Source organism: Aplidium turbinatum, chromosome 1 (genome assembly GCF_918807975.1).
Source record: "Aplidium turbinatum chromosome 1, kaAplTurb1.1, whole genome shotgun sequence".
NCBI classification, from domain to species: Eukaryota; Metazoa; Chordata; class Ascidiacea; order Aplousobranchia; family Polyclinidae; genus Aplidium; species Aplidium turbinatum.
This window is the reverse complement of record NC_137472.1, coordinates 48,048,842-48,065,924: the sequence shown is the minus strand read 5'-3', so window position 1 is coordinate 48,065,924 and position 17,083 is coordinate 48,048,842. Positions and strand designations below refer to the sequence as shown.

Genomic DNA, 17,083 nt, shown 5'->3' with positions numbered 1-17,083 from the left:
AGCAACAAGATATTTTACCGTTTATGTGTTTTGAAGTAACATCCAACAGCTAGCAATATGACAACTAGCAAGCCCGCAATGCCAACACCGATCCATATTGGTAATGCTGGTGCTGGTGTGGGAGGCACTTCTATTGGAGTTTGACAACTGCTAACCACTTGGATTGCTTTGCTTCTTCCTTCACAAGTGACAGCTTGAATCTAAATTAACGCACAATGTTCTGTTGCAATGCTTTAAGCACAAATAATTCACCACTTCTAGGCTTATTTTATTCTGACGTAAGCTCCTGAAAAGAGTCAGACGAAAATCTGCAGCTTCGAGTTACCATGAGCAACATTCTACTCGCAATGCTTTAACATGTGTATTAGGGTGGCTCTTATATGGGGGTAAAAATTTAAACTGATTTTTTTGCAGCTCTCAGGGTGTCAATTGGATACAATTGGTATAAAAATACTGCAGCCAAAATTTGATGCATTTTGATTGATCTTTATAGGTAGTCCAGAGGGGTGTAACTTTTTTAAAATCGTGTTCAGGTTTAATTGCAGATAAAGATAAACAAACGGCTATAAAATTTCAGCGAAAAAAGGCCCATTTCCAACATAAGAAAACTTATGGGCATTGTTTTATCAATAATATCATGTCTTCATCATTTCAATGTCATCTTACATTATAAGTTTAAAACGACTTATTTCACACTAACTTATGATGCTTAAAACCTCGGTTTAAAATTAATTTAAAAACATGGAACATAAATGATACAAATAAACAGTCCAACAAAGTTGTTGCAAAAGGTTCCCCACAATGGGCATAATCTGATCAAAGTTAATTCGTTTGCTCATTGCATATGAACGTTAATATAAAAATGTATAAGCGGCAGTATGAGCGTATCAAAGTTAACAGATGCTGCTCTGTTCATTGTTTGGGCTGGATGAGAGTTTCTTTACGTGCACCTGGAAAGATGCGTCGATGCTCAGTAACCACTTGCAACTTTTTTATTTTTGGCCATGATTGAGGCCCTATTAACTTACTGCTAAACTAAATTAGTTTAACAACCCAAATTGTTTACAGGTGATAGTACTTCTGCCAAATATTGAAAAAACGTTTCAGTGCAAATTTTCACTGGGGTTATGGGTAACCTGGATTTTAAAAGGACCTCACTTTTTGCTTTTTTTCATTTCGCTCCATGTTTCACATTAAATACCTCCCAACCCTTTTAATATTTTGTACCGGTACTGAAATTTTCTCAGTTCATAGAGAATCCTGTAAACAACATTTCTACCAAATTTCAGCCAAAACCAATCAAAAATGGGGTATTGGCAAGGTTTCAAAACTTTGGAAAATTGTAGCTGAGAGCTGGAAATGGCCAAATTTGGATGTCTATGACCTTTGACCTTTTAGTGTGACAGTGTGAACAATGTCATTTTTTCAATATTTGGCAGAAGTACTATCACCTGTAAAAAATTTGGGTTGTTACCTAATTTAGTTTAGAAGTAATAGGGCCTCAAACATAGCCAAAAATAAAAAATCGTGCCACCTCGGCAGACCCCCCAAAACTAAATGCTTCATAATTCTTGTGTTTCTTAATAAATTTCCCTCAAATTTTGCAAATGTTCATTATATAGGATAGTAAAAAGGTGTGTAAAATTTAAGGGAAATCGGAGAGGTTGAATTTCTTGACTGGGTGAATTGACATGGAATGGCCCTGCTAGTGACCTAAACTTTGAGTAGGCCTATGCGTGGACTACCTCTAAACATTATCGAAATGGCCTAAAATTTGGCATGGTGGGTTTTTTCAGTGATTGGGTCCAACTCAGAGGGTGAGAGCGAAACATTTCCAATTTTCAAAATTAAGAGCCACCCTAATGTGTATGCACTGTAGTTTCTTTTCAACAAATGAAAAAAAAAATTAAAATACTGTGGAAAGGATAGTAAAAGTTGTGTTTAAAAATTAAATGCAGGACTTAATGTACGGTAGGCCTATTACTATAATGCTTTACGCATAATGTTGTAGCCTATTACATTATATTTTGCCTTAATTCTTATCGCTACGTTTAAAGTGCCCCTGACAGGTTGGACCCAAGTATAGTAACTTTTTCCTAGCGCGAACTTTTTAATCTTAACCTCGAAGGTCGACTGGTTAGGGCGAAAATTATACAAAGCGACTGCTTCGCAGCGCCACCACTGGCGAAACTCCATATTTCACTGCTCTGGGACGACTTTGGTGGTGCTACGTCATCCTGGGTGGGCGTCGATAGCGACGGATAAAGCAAATGCTTTCTAGATGTAATTGGTGGATCACAGTTTGGTCGGAGTTGGTACAAGCGGTGCTTTTTCAAAGATTTATTGTTTTTTGCAGTTTAATTAAACTGTACTGGATACGTTCCTACAAAACTTAAAATATACTTGAAGTGAAAAATGAAGAAATCGTACGAATCATAATTCATATTTAACTCATCATCATTCATCACTATTCATAAATAAATAAAAGTTTTCTCTCTCTCTCTCTCATAATGTGCCTTCAGTTGGCCATTAAAATCCCGTGTAACGGCCATCTGGAATTGGAAAATTGTTTCGGATTCGCCAAACAATGCATGACGGCAGCACAATCCGATTGTTGCTTCCTAGAGCATCACCTTGCTTGTAGCCTAGTATCCATTCCAATACATGCCTGTAAGCGACTAATTACCGATACTGCCTGCAAGGAAATAAAATCACTTCTTTTAGTGTGCATTCTTTAGCGTTTAGGGTATTTTTAGCCTAATGTAACATCCTTACTCTTTTGATAGGTCTCCGTTTTCTCCCTTCGATATATTGCTTTTTCTCCAGTTCTTCCTGCTCCTTATAAAAAAAAAGTCCCCAGAAGTGCAGGATGTAAGTGTGCCTCAAAATCGGTCAAATTGGTAACACAGCTAGATGCTTCTTTCTTGTCTTTCTTTAAAAGTTCTTTCGTCTGTGGCACTTCATGGCAACATACACATTCATTGGGCTGGGGCATAGACTCGCACTTGCGGCAAACGCACCACTTAGAGTTCCCAGCACGCCACTCATTGCTGGGAAGATCCAAATCGGGTTGGTGGTGTTAACAAAATCATCTCCAGTGAAGTGAAGAGAACATATACGACTAGTTTTGTATGGCCCATCCCACTTTTGAACACTTGAAGAAAAGTTTGATTATTTTCTTCTCAGCACCTTGTTTTGTTTGAAAGCGTGAAAAGATAGCACACGTCTTTGTCACGACACTGTCACATAAACAGCAATTTGCGGGCATTACCTCAACCACAAATTAAGGGTAGGCTACTGTTTGTGAGATACTGCTGTTACACTGCAAATGGCTATAGCCAGATTAGGACAAATAAAAAATTATTAAAATTGTAACCTACAAGAGTTTAGAAAAACTGAAATTTTAATTGAATTGAGATGTTGTTTGATAAAAATAAACTCAACCTATTTGATCTGAACCTGATAGTAATAATAAGTTGACTTTTTCATTTCGGTAATTCTCATTTTGCACATTCTTTAGACCAACAGAGCCCCACACATTGTCGTTTTGCAGTGGTCGTACCATAACTTACCAAGCCACTACAGAGAAAGAAATAAATCCTTCCCACCCATGGTGACGTCACAGCGGTGTTGCCATTTTTATTTTCGCAATTGAATGAGTGCCGGATTCGCCGAAAGTGAACGAAAGTTTACAAGCGTGTAACTTAGTAGCCTGTTGATATGTTTTACGATTTGCTAGTCAGGGAAGTTTGTTAGTGTCATCTCTTTGGTATCTTAGGTAAATTTAGCGAATTTATTTTCCTGTCAGAGGCACTTCAAGTCAAAATTTGAAACAGTTAAAACATTAACAAATATCAGTAAAACGTCGGTTAATAGGAATTATTATTGTGTTTTTTCGTTTATGCTCACGTACAGTAGACAGCAAGAGCATCTTTTTTTTTTCAAAGACCACGAGGTCGAATTGTTGTTCTCTAAAATAGAAGCCAAGTAGGTCACCACATATAAAGAATATGTGAAATTTATCAAAACTTCTGGTGAGTTGCAGAACTGCAAAATTAAATAATCTGAAAATCTTAAGCGTCTGTTTTAACAGTTCTTTCGATCTTGTACATTTTTCTTTTATCATGACGGAAATTACTTCACGGTATTTTTTTACGTTGAAGAATGCGTTGGCGGAGTACTTTCTAGCAAACAATCGCGTACGTGTCGAATTCACAGGAAGCATGAATGACGTCATTCGTCATTTTTATTTTGAATCTAAGCAACGCAACTCCAATTATGTTAGCTTTGTATAGATGGTAAAATATGAATCAGAACTATCTTTGTATAAAAGATGATATTCTACGGCCTTTATATTTTCTACATTGATAAGAGTAACTCATTGTAAACTAAATCAAACACTGGGATTTTTAGTGTTTACCCTTTTTAGCGTAGGCGATTGTGGAGCTTGGTGGTGTTTTATTTAGCTGCTGTGAAAATAGCAACTCAATTATAACAGTTTCTCACATGGTCAAATGCTTATCTTGTGCTGGGTGGCATAACATATTTTTCAGCAGGTTTTGTTTATATTTATTAAGCTGCTACAAAACTACGTTTCAAAATTAAAGTGATTTTACTGATAAAGTGCTATGCTATCTCATTTCCGATTTCAATTTATCGTTTGTTACTAACGTGAAACAAGACGGTTTTATTGAATCCGAAACAAGTAAGATTATTTGCAATGATCATCAACTGTGTAGTGTTGGCGATCCTGTCTTCATTTGATATATCTCTAACTAACGTTAGAGTTTTATTTCCATTCCTTGCTGTAATCTGAAACAACAATTGCAAAGATGATGCGAAAGATTAGAACATGCATCGAACATTTCGAATTCGTGATGAGACCGTACGATTTCATACAGATCAATGCAAATTCTTAGTGTGTTACTGCTTTTATAACAGGCTTCGTCCTCATTTTTTTGTATGCAAAGTGATTCGAAATTGCTTAAAAGTTAAACACAGCAGTGACCAGTTAAACATTTCCAAGTGAGCTAACAGTCAAGTCCAATACGCTCCAATGCAAACCATGACTTGTAGCTATCATAGTTTTCTACAAAAGCAGAAAAACAATTTGGAAAATGAAAAGTATATATCTTGCAGGAACTGAAGTTGCTTTTCGAGCGTAAAATGTCACAGTTTAAAAGTAGGTCTACTGTATTTTTCAATTTTGGTACAGAATCGAGTTATTTTTAATTTCCAATAAACCTGTGTTAAGCTATATTCAATGCTTACATGCATGACATTACTGCACTATTTCACAAGGGAAAAACGTTCAAGATAATATGGAACATCGCAAATTTTAACGGTTCATTGTTAGCACATTATTAGATTGTTATCCACGACAAATTAATTGTTTGTGTTTTTTAGAAATTTTATCAAAGAGAGAGCTCAATCACTTACAGTAGACTTAAAACTTTGTTTTGTTTAAAACACTGATGCCAACAGTGAAATGTTTGATTGCTTAAAGTAAGCACAGGCCAGCGTGAAATAAATTGCCATAACTATGAAATTTTGGTTTAAGTATAAGAAGTACCTCATATGAGAAAATCTGCAGAAAAGACGCATTATACTTCCAAGCAATAGCACAATCCCGTGACTCAGTTGTAGTGTTGTCAACATGAGCTCCAACTACAGGATCAGGTAAGCCATATCCGGTTGTTTGACTTGCTGTTGTAGTAATATTCCAACTTGCGCAACTGCTGTTGTCTTTAAGTGTAGCCTGCATATAGTGCATATGTCAGCAATCTGCGTTTACTTGCAAAGTGATTTCAACGTTCAAACTAAAAATGTATCAATAAACGATCAAGTTAGTGGGAACATAACTTGATCCATAACGCAATATTAAAGAGATGAAGCTTTCAAGCATTTGGTAGTAAGTAATGCGATAAAAAAATAATGCAGGGCAGCATATGCTGTACTTAAAACCTTTTCTCTTTCGTACACATTTTCTGCACTGCTTTTCATTCTCTTGGGCTAGTTTTTATTGGTCTTCCGATAGTTTTCTAGATAGCTAGATAAAATTTATCACCATGTATAAGATATATTGGCCGATTCACTACCTTGATTTCATAGTCAGTTCTTTTCTGTAAGCCAGATATTACAGCTTCTTGAGCGCTAAAAGACATTTCCTTCTCAGTAGATGTTTCGCTTTCTTTTATCTGTAAAACGATAATAAATACTTTTCCTGTGTTATAAGAGTGCGCCTATATAATGTATGTAGCCTGAATTGTAAACGCTTCTCTTGCTATAATGTTTTTCGGCTAGAGCAGTGGTTCTCAACCGGGGGTCCGCGGACCCCTAGGGGTCCGTGAATCGATTTCAGGGGGTCCGTGAAAGTTTCCGTGTTTTCAGCATGATTGATAAATTACAAAATTAAAAAAAAATTTGTGCTTCGTTTATGTATTAGCCTATAGTGATTCTCAAACTGTAAGTCGCAACGCATTTGTGCGTCGTTTGAAATTCCAAAGGACATTGCACAAAGGTTTGGTTTCTTAACAAAAAATATCATATAAATCACTTAAACGTTTTAATAAGGCTATGTTGGCTTTGTTCAACTTAATTCTTTTGTAGCGGCAGATTGTTGTTCAATGATTAACTTGGAAATGCAGACTTCAGTGCCTCTGACAGAAAAATAAATTTGCGAAATTTACCTAAGATATCAAAAAGGTGACACTAACAAACTTCCCTGACCAGAAAATTGTAAAAAATATCAACAGGCTACTAAGTTACACGCTTGCAAACTTTCGTTGACATCGGCGAATCTGACACTCATTCTATTGCGAAAATAAAAACGGCAACATCGCTGTGACGTCACCGTAAGCTGGAAGGATACAATCTGTGGTGACTGGTGACTTGGTTAGGTATAGTACGGCTACTGCAAAACGTGAATGTGTGGGGCTCTGTTGGTCTAAAGCATGTGCAAATTAAGAATTACCGAAATAGAAAAGTGAACTTACTATTACTACCAGGTTTTGATCAAATAGGTTGAGTTTATTTTTATCAAACAGCATCTCAATTCAATTGAAATTGCAGTTTCATAGGGCTACAATTTTGATACTTTTTTATTTGTCCTAATCTGGCTATAGCCATTTGCAGTGTAACAACAGTATCTCACAAACAGTAGGCTACCTTTAATTTATGGTTGAGGCAATGCTTAAAAATTGCTGTTCATGTGTATTGTTGTATTTAAAAATATCTATCCCAAATTTCCTTGCCAACTGAAAGTATTAAATGCAATAATTCTCATTGTTCAGATGCTTCTCATGTTGCCTCAATAGACTCTTTCTATAATATTATAACTGATGCTCTCAAAGCAGCTTCTGATAAAATCTTTGTTGGTGTAAAGAAGAAATGTAACATATTTTCTGTTCCTGGTTGGAATAATCATGTTAAGCAAGCTCATGCTACTGCCAGAGAAAGTTACATCATGTAGGTGAAAAATGGGAAACAGTGAAATGGTTAACTATATGAGTTGATGCAGAGCAAACGAAAGGAGTTTAAAAAAGCCTTTCGCCGTTGTAATCATGCCTCTGAACAACATAGAGCAAATGTGCTTGCCTCAGCACTCAACTTGGACAGCTCACATAAGTCATTTTGGCAGAAAGTAAAAAAGTCTACTTGCAAAAAGAGTTCTCTTCCTGTAAATGTTGGTGGAGCACAAGGTCCTGAAGCAATTGCTGAGATGTGAAAACATCATTACAGCTCCTTGCTAAATTCTAGCAAAACCAACACTGAAAAAGAATTTGCTAACTCATGTATTTCTTCTAGGGATAAATATTACAACTTTTGTTGCAACATGGACACAATTGGTTCCTTGCTTGTCAAACTGCCATAAACCGCGCTGCTGGTGCTGACAAAATTTCAGCTGAACATATTGTTTATGCTGATTATTTGTTTTTATATTAGTGTACTTTTTAATATATATGTGTCTTAGTCATGGCACTGTACCAAATTCTTGCTTGAACACTGTCTTTGTCCCGATTGTAAAGAATTTGAATGGCGACATTCAAGATTCAGGTAACTATAGACTTATTGCTCTAGCCACAGTAATCTCAAAACTGTTTGAACGTTTTATGTGAATCATCTATTGCCTTTCTGGAATACCAGTGACAATCAATTTGGGTTTAAGTCTGGTCATAGTACTGAAATGAGTGTTTTTTAATAAAACAACCAGTGTCCTCTTATATCAGTCATGACACTCCTGTATATTCTGTCTTTTTGGATGCTTCAAAAGCCTTCGACAAAGTCAATCATCATTTATTGTTTAAAACGCTTATCACACGTAACGTGCCTATTGCCTATCTATTTTGTTCTCTTATTGGAATACTGGTGACCTTTGTGCCTTTATAGTAAAAAAACCATGCAAGTGAGGTGGGAAGGTCACCTGTGCCAATCATTTACTGTGTCCAGCGGAGTCTGACAAGGTAGGGTGTTAAGCCCCTATCTTTTTGCCGTATATATATATTGATCAGCTTTCTTATCTCAATAAAACAAAAGTTGGTTGCTATGTTGGCAACTCTTGTCTAAATCATATTATGTTTCCTGATGACATTTGCTGCGTCTCGCCTAGTTTGTGTGGCTTACAAAATTTGTTAGATGTTTGCCACAAGTATGCTGTTGAACATATTCTGTATGAAATCTGTAAATAGTCCTTGTTTTGATAGTCTGTTATGTAATTTCAATATGTGTGTGTAACTGTGTATATTAGTTTGTTTTTGTGATGTTGGGTTCAGTCGTGTTCTCATTGCTTTAAGAATTGGCGCTCCAGTTGTTCCAGGAACGAGGAGGCGACTGATTCTTAACTAATTCATCAACTTATTTTAAAGTATCAGGTTTGGTGGCTGTGCTTAACTATATTTATTGATGCATATACCGCAATATTAGATCCTTTCACGCACGTCTTAAACCATTAAGGTTTTGCCACCTTTTCCTTTTGTTAGTTTTGTTACTGTATTTCTTTCTCACAATATCATTTCTTTTGCATGCTGACAAAGAAAAATAAATTGAATTGAATTGAATTACTTTCAATTCTAAAAAGTCATTTGGTATGTTATTCTCTCCAAAAAACTTTTATCTTTTATGTGCTCCTCTGCTACATCTAGGTAAATCTGAAATTGTGTTCACAGACTCTGTAAAATATCTGGGTGTATTTATTGAGAGTTCTCAGATGAAAATTATATTTCAAGGCAAGTACGCTCTCAGTACTGTGCTGCAAATAATGCAAAATCTCAATTTTTCTAAATGCTCACCCGCTGTAAAAAACAGTTTATTTCGTTCTTATTGTATGTCGTTTTACTTATCCCAGTTGTGGAACAAGTTTAGATCTTCTAGTATAAAACGATTACGTGTTGCTTACAATGACTCTTTCAGAATATTGCACAATTTGCCTCGTTAGGTCAGTGCCCGTGAATATCAAGTAATGAATAATGTAACTACGTTTGATGCTTTATTGAGGAAAAAACATGTTTTCGTTTATTAACCGATTGCATACACTCCTCAAATCGCTTTATATCAGACATGATGTCATCTGATTATTTTTATCGTTCTGAATGCTTTCAATTCTTCCAACGCTCATTATATGTAAATTTGTGACAGTAGATAGCCTATTTAGTGAGCTTTTAAACCGACGGCATCCAAGGTGGCTCTCTGTGATCTTTGTGCATTTTCAGTTTGTGTATTACAGTATTTCGTTGTTTTGTTTTCGATGTGGACTGCTTTGTCTGACGCAAATAAATAATAAATAAATATGTGACAGTGTCAGTGACAAAGACCGTGTGGTTTCTTTTTACGCTTTCCCACAAAACAAGGTGCTGAGAAGAAAATGGTAGAAGTTTTCTTCAAGTGTTCGAAAGTAGGATGGGCCATACAAAACTAGTCATATATGTTCTCTTCACTTCACTGAAGATGATTTTGTTAATACCACTCAAGTAAAAATGGGCTTGAGCAAACTTTACATTTTGAAGGAATTTGCCATAGGCTACCATCTATAACAGCAAAGATGCAACCAGTTGCTGATGATGATTTCAGCACTTCTAAACAACAACGTTTACAAAAACGTACCCTTGTACAGGTAAACTAGGCTTTTACATGTATAGACTCTGCTATGTACGTACTGAGGGCACATTATGAGAGAGAGAACTTTTATTTATTATGAATAGTGATGATGAATTAAATATGAATGATGATTCGTACAATTTCTTCATTTTTCACTTCAAGTATATTTTAGGTTTTGTAGGAACGTATCCAGTACAGTTTTATTAAACTGTAAAAAACAACAGATCTTTGAAAAAAGCAACCGCTTGTACCAACTCCGACTAAACTGTGATCCAGCAATCACATCTAGGAAACGTATGTTTCATCCGTCGCTAAGAACGCTGACTTACAATGACGTAATACCACCAAAGTCGTCCCAGAGCAGTGAAATATGGAGTTTCGCCTGTGGTGGCGCTGCGGAGCCGTCGTTTGATGTAAATTACGCCCTAACCAGTCGAGCTACGAGGTTAAGGTTAAAAAGTTTGCTAAGTATAATTCTGCGCAAGGAAATGCTTTAAAAAGTTACTATACTTGGATCCAACCTGTCAGGGGCACTTTCAGTCAGTCTGTCAATCACCACACAGTTTTGCAATGACTGTTATTAAAACGAATTAATGTTAATTAGAAATGAAACAAGGGAAAAATTCTTTTTAATGGTCGCAAGTATTCTATTAACTTTTGATAAAATTTATAGAAAAACGTCAAATGAGCATATAGGTTACCGATGTTGATCCTGTGTGCCAACATATAGCTCATAACATAATTTCGTCAATCTCATCAACCGTCAAGTGCGTTGCAAATTCAGAAAATTTTTCTAAGTGTGTTACTTCGAAACTTATGTAACATAATGGTTCTATGAGGAGACGCGATATACCAAAAACTTTTAGGGGTCCGCGACCGCTTCGAAGGTACCAAAAGGGGTCCGCCAAGACAAAAAGGTTGAGAACCACTGGGCTAGAGCCTTCATCCACGCTGGATGGGCTTGATAAAAGCTAGATGTATAATTAGAATCAGTCGCATTTTTTTCTTTTAAGTTACATCGTGGTGAATGCCGCGTTCTACTTTGATTTTGCTTGCTTACAGTTTATTATATATTAGTTCTTTATTTTTGATTAGTCATGCTATTGCGTTCAGATCAGTTGCATATTGGTTTTTTCAGTTAAGTCAAATCCATTTGTTTTTCAACTTCATCTCACCGTTTCCTCGTTGGCGTTTCTCTGGATTAACTTTTACCTGTAGTCTTGAGTTCAGTCGGTGATTCCTTTGTTTCAGTTTTGAACAGTTTTTGTACAAAATTAAATAACGCAAGAAGCAGATAATAAAAAGCAATTCAAAGTGTCCAAGGTAGAAAACGTGTTTAATTAGTTGTTAGCTTTCAAAAGTGGTTACTTTTGCACGTACCGGGTACCGTTTTATGCAAAGAAGTGTATCCAATTCACAAATAGGAAAGCACAAAAATCAACAGTCTGATAAAGATTAAATGAAGTTTATCTTACATGCACTACAAAACTCGGACTCGAATTTAGAATTGCACGAAAATTGGTGGCGTTCCAATGAACTCGAAGTATAGTTCCATTGCAGTTGAAAGCTTCCAAATCCACATTAACTAAGTACGTTTGAACATTCTCATGAAAAGTGAATTTTGTTAGTTTTACGTTTAATATGTTATGATAACAATATGTCTTCATAATCAACTCCTGTGTTGGATAATAAACCAAAAGCACACTTCAAACGATAAGATATTTTAAAGCTTATTCTAGAAATACACAGCGGTTTGATTTCAAAGTTAGTTTGCTTTTTATGCATAACTGTCATTTTGACGTGATGTCATATTGAATCATGGTAAGCCCATGTCAACAATGCAGCAATGTTCTCTAAGTTGGTTAAGTCAACATATCTAAAATTTGAAATGAAATAATTATGTAGGCTTATCAGATTGTCATACAAAACAACAACAACTCGTTCAATGCACCATGAACTTACATTCAAACTGACATGCATAGAATGCTTTATCAGGTGTACATGCTTTCGGTGATAAGTTGATCCCGTAATCATACGTTAATGGCCATGCCATTTGTTGACAAACTGAACTATTAGATGTTGGATAGTTGGTATTCGTTACTTCGGTTCCGTTGTTCCAAAACCATGATGATTCCTTTATGTCAGATCGAGCTCCAATGAATACGTTAATATCTGAAAATGAGTAAATATTTTTCTTTACAGTCGGTTTGTATTATAGCCATAGCCATTGTTAGATAGGCTACTCAATATCTTTTTCAGTGCATTGTGAATGTCTCGTGCACACGCGGAAGTAAGTTGTATATCGTTGGCGCTTGATGTTGTAACTGCGCAGAGTTCTTAGTCCTATTAGCAACATCAAGAAAGCCAACAAATTTCAAAAAAAAAAAAAAAAAATTGTAGATAATAAAGCCCTGTTGGTTTATCAACGTTGCCTGCATTTGTTTAAATCAATTGACAAGAAGTCGAAATTGAGTAGCCTACTGGGCACGTAGGCTACATGCAAAAAATAAGATGAGACTGTAATTGCAAGAATAAACAGCCATGAGCAAATACGTGTGGATCAAGTCTGCAGAATGTAAAAGTTATGCTAGTGAAACAAACTATAAAACAATCATTTTAAAAAAAAGTATCCACAGAACTTGTCTATCGCCAATAATTGAAATAAAACACCTTCACTTTCTGTTTATCAAGTCTACAATCTCCTTTTTAGCAAATAAGGTTTGATTTAGCTTGTATCCTAAATTTTTTTCACTGCCATCTTGATCTTAGTTACTTTCATATCGGTTTAAAAAACTTTCTCCATTCTAAGCTGCCCTGGCGCCTGCTGGTTTTGTTGGCTCTTTCTTTGTTTCCACAAAGATAAGAGTTAAACTGACTGGTAAAGCGGTGGTCGAATAAATTTGTGGCAGAATACGGTGCGATACTGATGAGCCCAGCCTCATGGGAGAAACTCGTGATTAAAGTAAAAATTAGTATAGTAAAAGGAGATATATATGTATGATCTTTGTGTTTTGTCTAGTTTAGCCTAGGATAGTAAATATATAGAAGTGAAGAGAGTAGCCTACGTCAGCTGGATCAGTGGACTCTGCCTTAGGCTCCACTGATCTAGAGTGGTTACTTATACTTTGCTTTTTTCTTTTTTGAGGCAATCAGCTGGCTTCTTTTCCCTGAGGCTTTCTGCTGATTTCTTCAAAAAGGAAAAACTTTTATTTTGTTGATGTAAATAAGAAAAGAAACGCCTTAAGCGGTTTCTTTCGAAAAGGTTGGCAGTTTTTTTGTGATTAATTAGAGCGCCAGCAGCGTACTCACTGCCAACGTGGCAAAACCTGCATGCGCTAGTTTATAATACTACAAACTGTTTAACTTTTGCTTTAAAAATTTTAACAAATACTCGTACACACAATTGTGATCTGAGAAAGCAGTAGGCTATAGTAGCTCGAAACAATGATACCAAGCGAGCCATACAACTTCCAAAGAAGACTGATAGTGAAAGCTGAATGCCAAGGTTGGCTGAGCATAGACAATTTTATTAGCTTCTTCATGGAAGAGGGCTTTCTAAGCAAATATTCTAAAGGACTTGAAGGAGTGCGCACATTGAACCTAAAAGAACACCAATTTGTGATTACACACACTGAAGAGGAAAAAGAAAACCTGGAACAACTAGCAAAAGACCACCAAACTCCCACTGCTTACCAATTCCAAGGAACTACAATAACAATCACAGCGTGGAAGCCAAAACCACCCTGTGACATTATCACACTGTATCCAGTTCCAGTAGAGTGGCCGGTAGAACTTTCAAGAGACATTGCGAACGACTGTAAGTGGGGAAAACCCGAAAAAATCTTCTTTGGGAGATTTAAAAAGTTCCCAAACATAAAAAACGAATATGTTCATATCCACCTGAGGGATATAAACCTGGAAAACATCCCAGACAAAATCAAAGTACACGGAATATGGATATATATAACAAAGCCAGGAGAGGAGCATCTCCCCCTGTGCAGAATATGTAAAAAGCGAGGTCATTGGGCAGCAGATTGCGCCCAGTGCGATATATGCAAAAAGAAGGGGCACACAGCCCAACAGTGCCGAACGACACAAAAAATGAACAATCCACCTCAACGACATCTTTGTCGCTTCTGCAAAGGACTGGGCCACCTCGATGCAACATGTCCCATGAGGATATTGTGTGGGTATTGCCAACACCGAGGACATCAAGGTACGAAATGCCCAAAACGTGCCCTCCTAACTCAACAAAGAAACGCCGAAACTGAAAGTGGTACTACAAGCCCTAACACAGAAGGACTATACTCAGATAGAGAGTCCACTGACATAGCTTCAAACCCATGGGAAAAGAAAAGCACACGAAGGAAGAAAAAGAAAAAGAAAAGGAAAACAACACACAATCAACAAAGACATCCGATATCTAAAACAAGAAATGCACCTGAAAGTCACCATTCACCAACACCCACCTACATCAGACCTAATAAGCGACCTCTTGAAGATAGTCCGCCCTTAGAAAACAAGACCCAAAAAATAGATCCAAACTACTCAAAAAACTCATCCTCCGATTCAGAACAAAGCATAATGCCTCTGATGATTGACACATCATCCCAGAATCAGACAGATGAAAACCCTCTCACGCCATCAGAAAACGATGAAAAATCTACCCTTGAACCAAACAAAGAAGAAGAGCTGCCAAGAGACAACGAAAATACTTACTAACTATAATATTTAAAACGAATTTTTATTGAATCCTTTTATCGCCTAAAAACCGAAAAAAAAAGGTAACAATAATCATAGTGTTAAATAGCCTATAATATAGCCTAATGTGATTGTGTATCATACTTTTGACACCTACTGAAATGCTTTCTGAGGCAGAGAGTCAAACTTGTCACATGCAAGTTAAAAAGCTTAAAATTTGCTCAATCAATATAAATGGAATTTCCAAAAAATTTACCAACATTATAAAATTCTTTAAGCTTCATAGACTCTCTGCCTTAGCTATTTAGGAAACTCATCGACTTTTACCTAAACAATTAGAAAATTGGGAAAAATTTTATAACATAAAACTTTTCTCAAACATATTCCCTGATTCTCCAAGCTTTCGTGCAGGAACTATGATAATGCTAAAAAATGAAATATATCAAAAGGGTCAACCCAGACATACTATTTTAAAGAACAACCACCTTCACCAACTACATATCAATATTAATGGTGAAAATATGCATATTATCAATGCATACTTTCCACAAAATCATAAAGACAAAACATCACTATCAGAAATACTATCCACAAACTTACAAAAATGGAATGATGACAAAATAATACTACTTGGTGACTTTAACCTGATCACAGACCCTCTAGATACTGCAAACCCTCAATCCTTCTCAAACACCTACGACAAAAAGACATTTAAAACACTGGTTAATAATTTTCAACTAATAGACATATTTCGATACAAACATCCACACAAAGCAATCTATACATATTCACACCCAAAAGCAAAAACAAGAATAGATAGAATATATATAAACAACAATACCTTGAAGCACTTTGAAAACATTACACATCACACAAATTTGTACTCAGACCATAATAATGCACCAACCTTATCATTAAGCTATCACACACACATAAAATGGGATCAACACACATATAAAGTAAATAACTCCATCTTTCAACATCAACATGTAATATCCGAAATAGAAACAACATGGACCAATTGGACAACAAGAAAACCAAACTTTCAAAATACTCTTGAATGGTGGGATAAAGGAAAAGAAATACTTAAAAATAGGCTGATAGAGCTCTCACAGCAACTTGCAACGATGCAACGAGAAGCATATGACACAGCAAACCAACAACTCCAGATCTTAAACTCTAAGATTGAAGACGAATTTCATCCAAACCTAGTATCTGATCGAGCAAAATTTACCGATGTTATTGAACAATTTCACAATAACACGCAAAGAGGAGCACAAATTCGCTGCAAAATACCTCAAAACGATTCAGAGAAAACAAGCAAAGGATTCTTTCATCTTGAAACGAAAAGAGGTAAAAATAATACTATCACCGAACTACATACAGAGGACAATAAAGTTGTAACCAACAAAAATGACATCTTAACAGAAACACACAATTTTTACCATAAGTTATGGGGAATTGATGGAAAAATTGATCCAACTGAACAAGATGAATATCTAAACATTTTGAACCACACCACAATACATGCAGATGAAGCACAAGAAAATGAAAGACTAATAACAAAAGATGAAATTAAGATCGCAATTGATACATTAAATAAAAACTCAGCCCCCGGCTCGGATGGCCTCAGCGCAATCTTTTACCAAAAATGTTGGCACATTTTGAAATATGATTTGCTTGAAATGTATACTAACTGTTTTCTAAAAAACACTATGACAGTAACGATGAGAGAAGCCATAGTTAAACTTTTTCACAAAAAAGGAGATAAATCATCGCTGAAAAATTGGAGACCAATCTCATTATTGAACACGGATTACAAAATTTTAAGCAAAATCCTAGCCAATAGAATCACCCCCTTAATGAAAACACTGATTCAACCCAACCAAAAATGTGGTCTACCGAACAGACGAATTGAACACGCTACAATAAATATTCAAGCAGCCATCGAAGCAGCAAAACTAAAAAACAGAAAATTATATATAATGGTAACAGACTTTGAAAAAGCGTTTGACAGAGTAGAACATTCTTTTCTGTACAAAATACTGCAAAAAATTGGATTTAAGCCAGTGATGATTTCATACTTAACTCTTATATACTCAAACATCTCTATAGTCGAGTTGAAATGAATGGAGCACTAACAAAAAAAATCGACATTAGGCGAGGCATCCGACAAGGATGCCCTCTGAGCATGCTCTTTTTTATAATATGTGCCGATGTACTCACACGCCGCATAGAGAGCAATGCATCAATAAAAGGCTTCTCCATAAATAAAAAAGCAGTAAAAATC

General features: G+C 36.0%; 1 protein-coding gene across 3 annotated transcripts in view; it reads right to left on the bottom strand.

Annotated features, from left to right (window-relative positions):
* LOC145771592 (uncharacterized) overlaps positions 1 to 17,083 on the bottom strand; it is a 33,454-nt gene that overhangs the window by 6,763 nt on the left and 9,608 nt on the right. For all 3 annotated transcript variants that reach the window (XM_082583301.1, XM_082583317.1, XM_082583309.1), the window contains exons 5-10: positions 12,055 to 12,264; positions 11,568 to 11,677; positions 6,099 to 6,197; positions 5,573 to 5,758; positions 4,672 to 4,812; positions 19 to 200 (exon numbers count right to left, since the gene is read on the bottom strand). In XM_082583301.1, the coding sequence (XP_082439427.1) occupies positions 19 to 200; positions 4,672 to 4,812; positions 5,573 to 5,758; positions 6,099 to 6,197; positions 11,568 to 11,677; positions 12,055 to 12,264 (928 nt within the window). The remainder of the gene's footprint in view (positions 1 to 18; positions 201 to 4,671; positions 4,813 to 5,572; positions 5,759 to 6,098; positions 6,198 to 11,567; positions 11,678 to 12,054; positions 12,265 to 17,083) is intronic.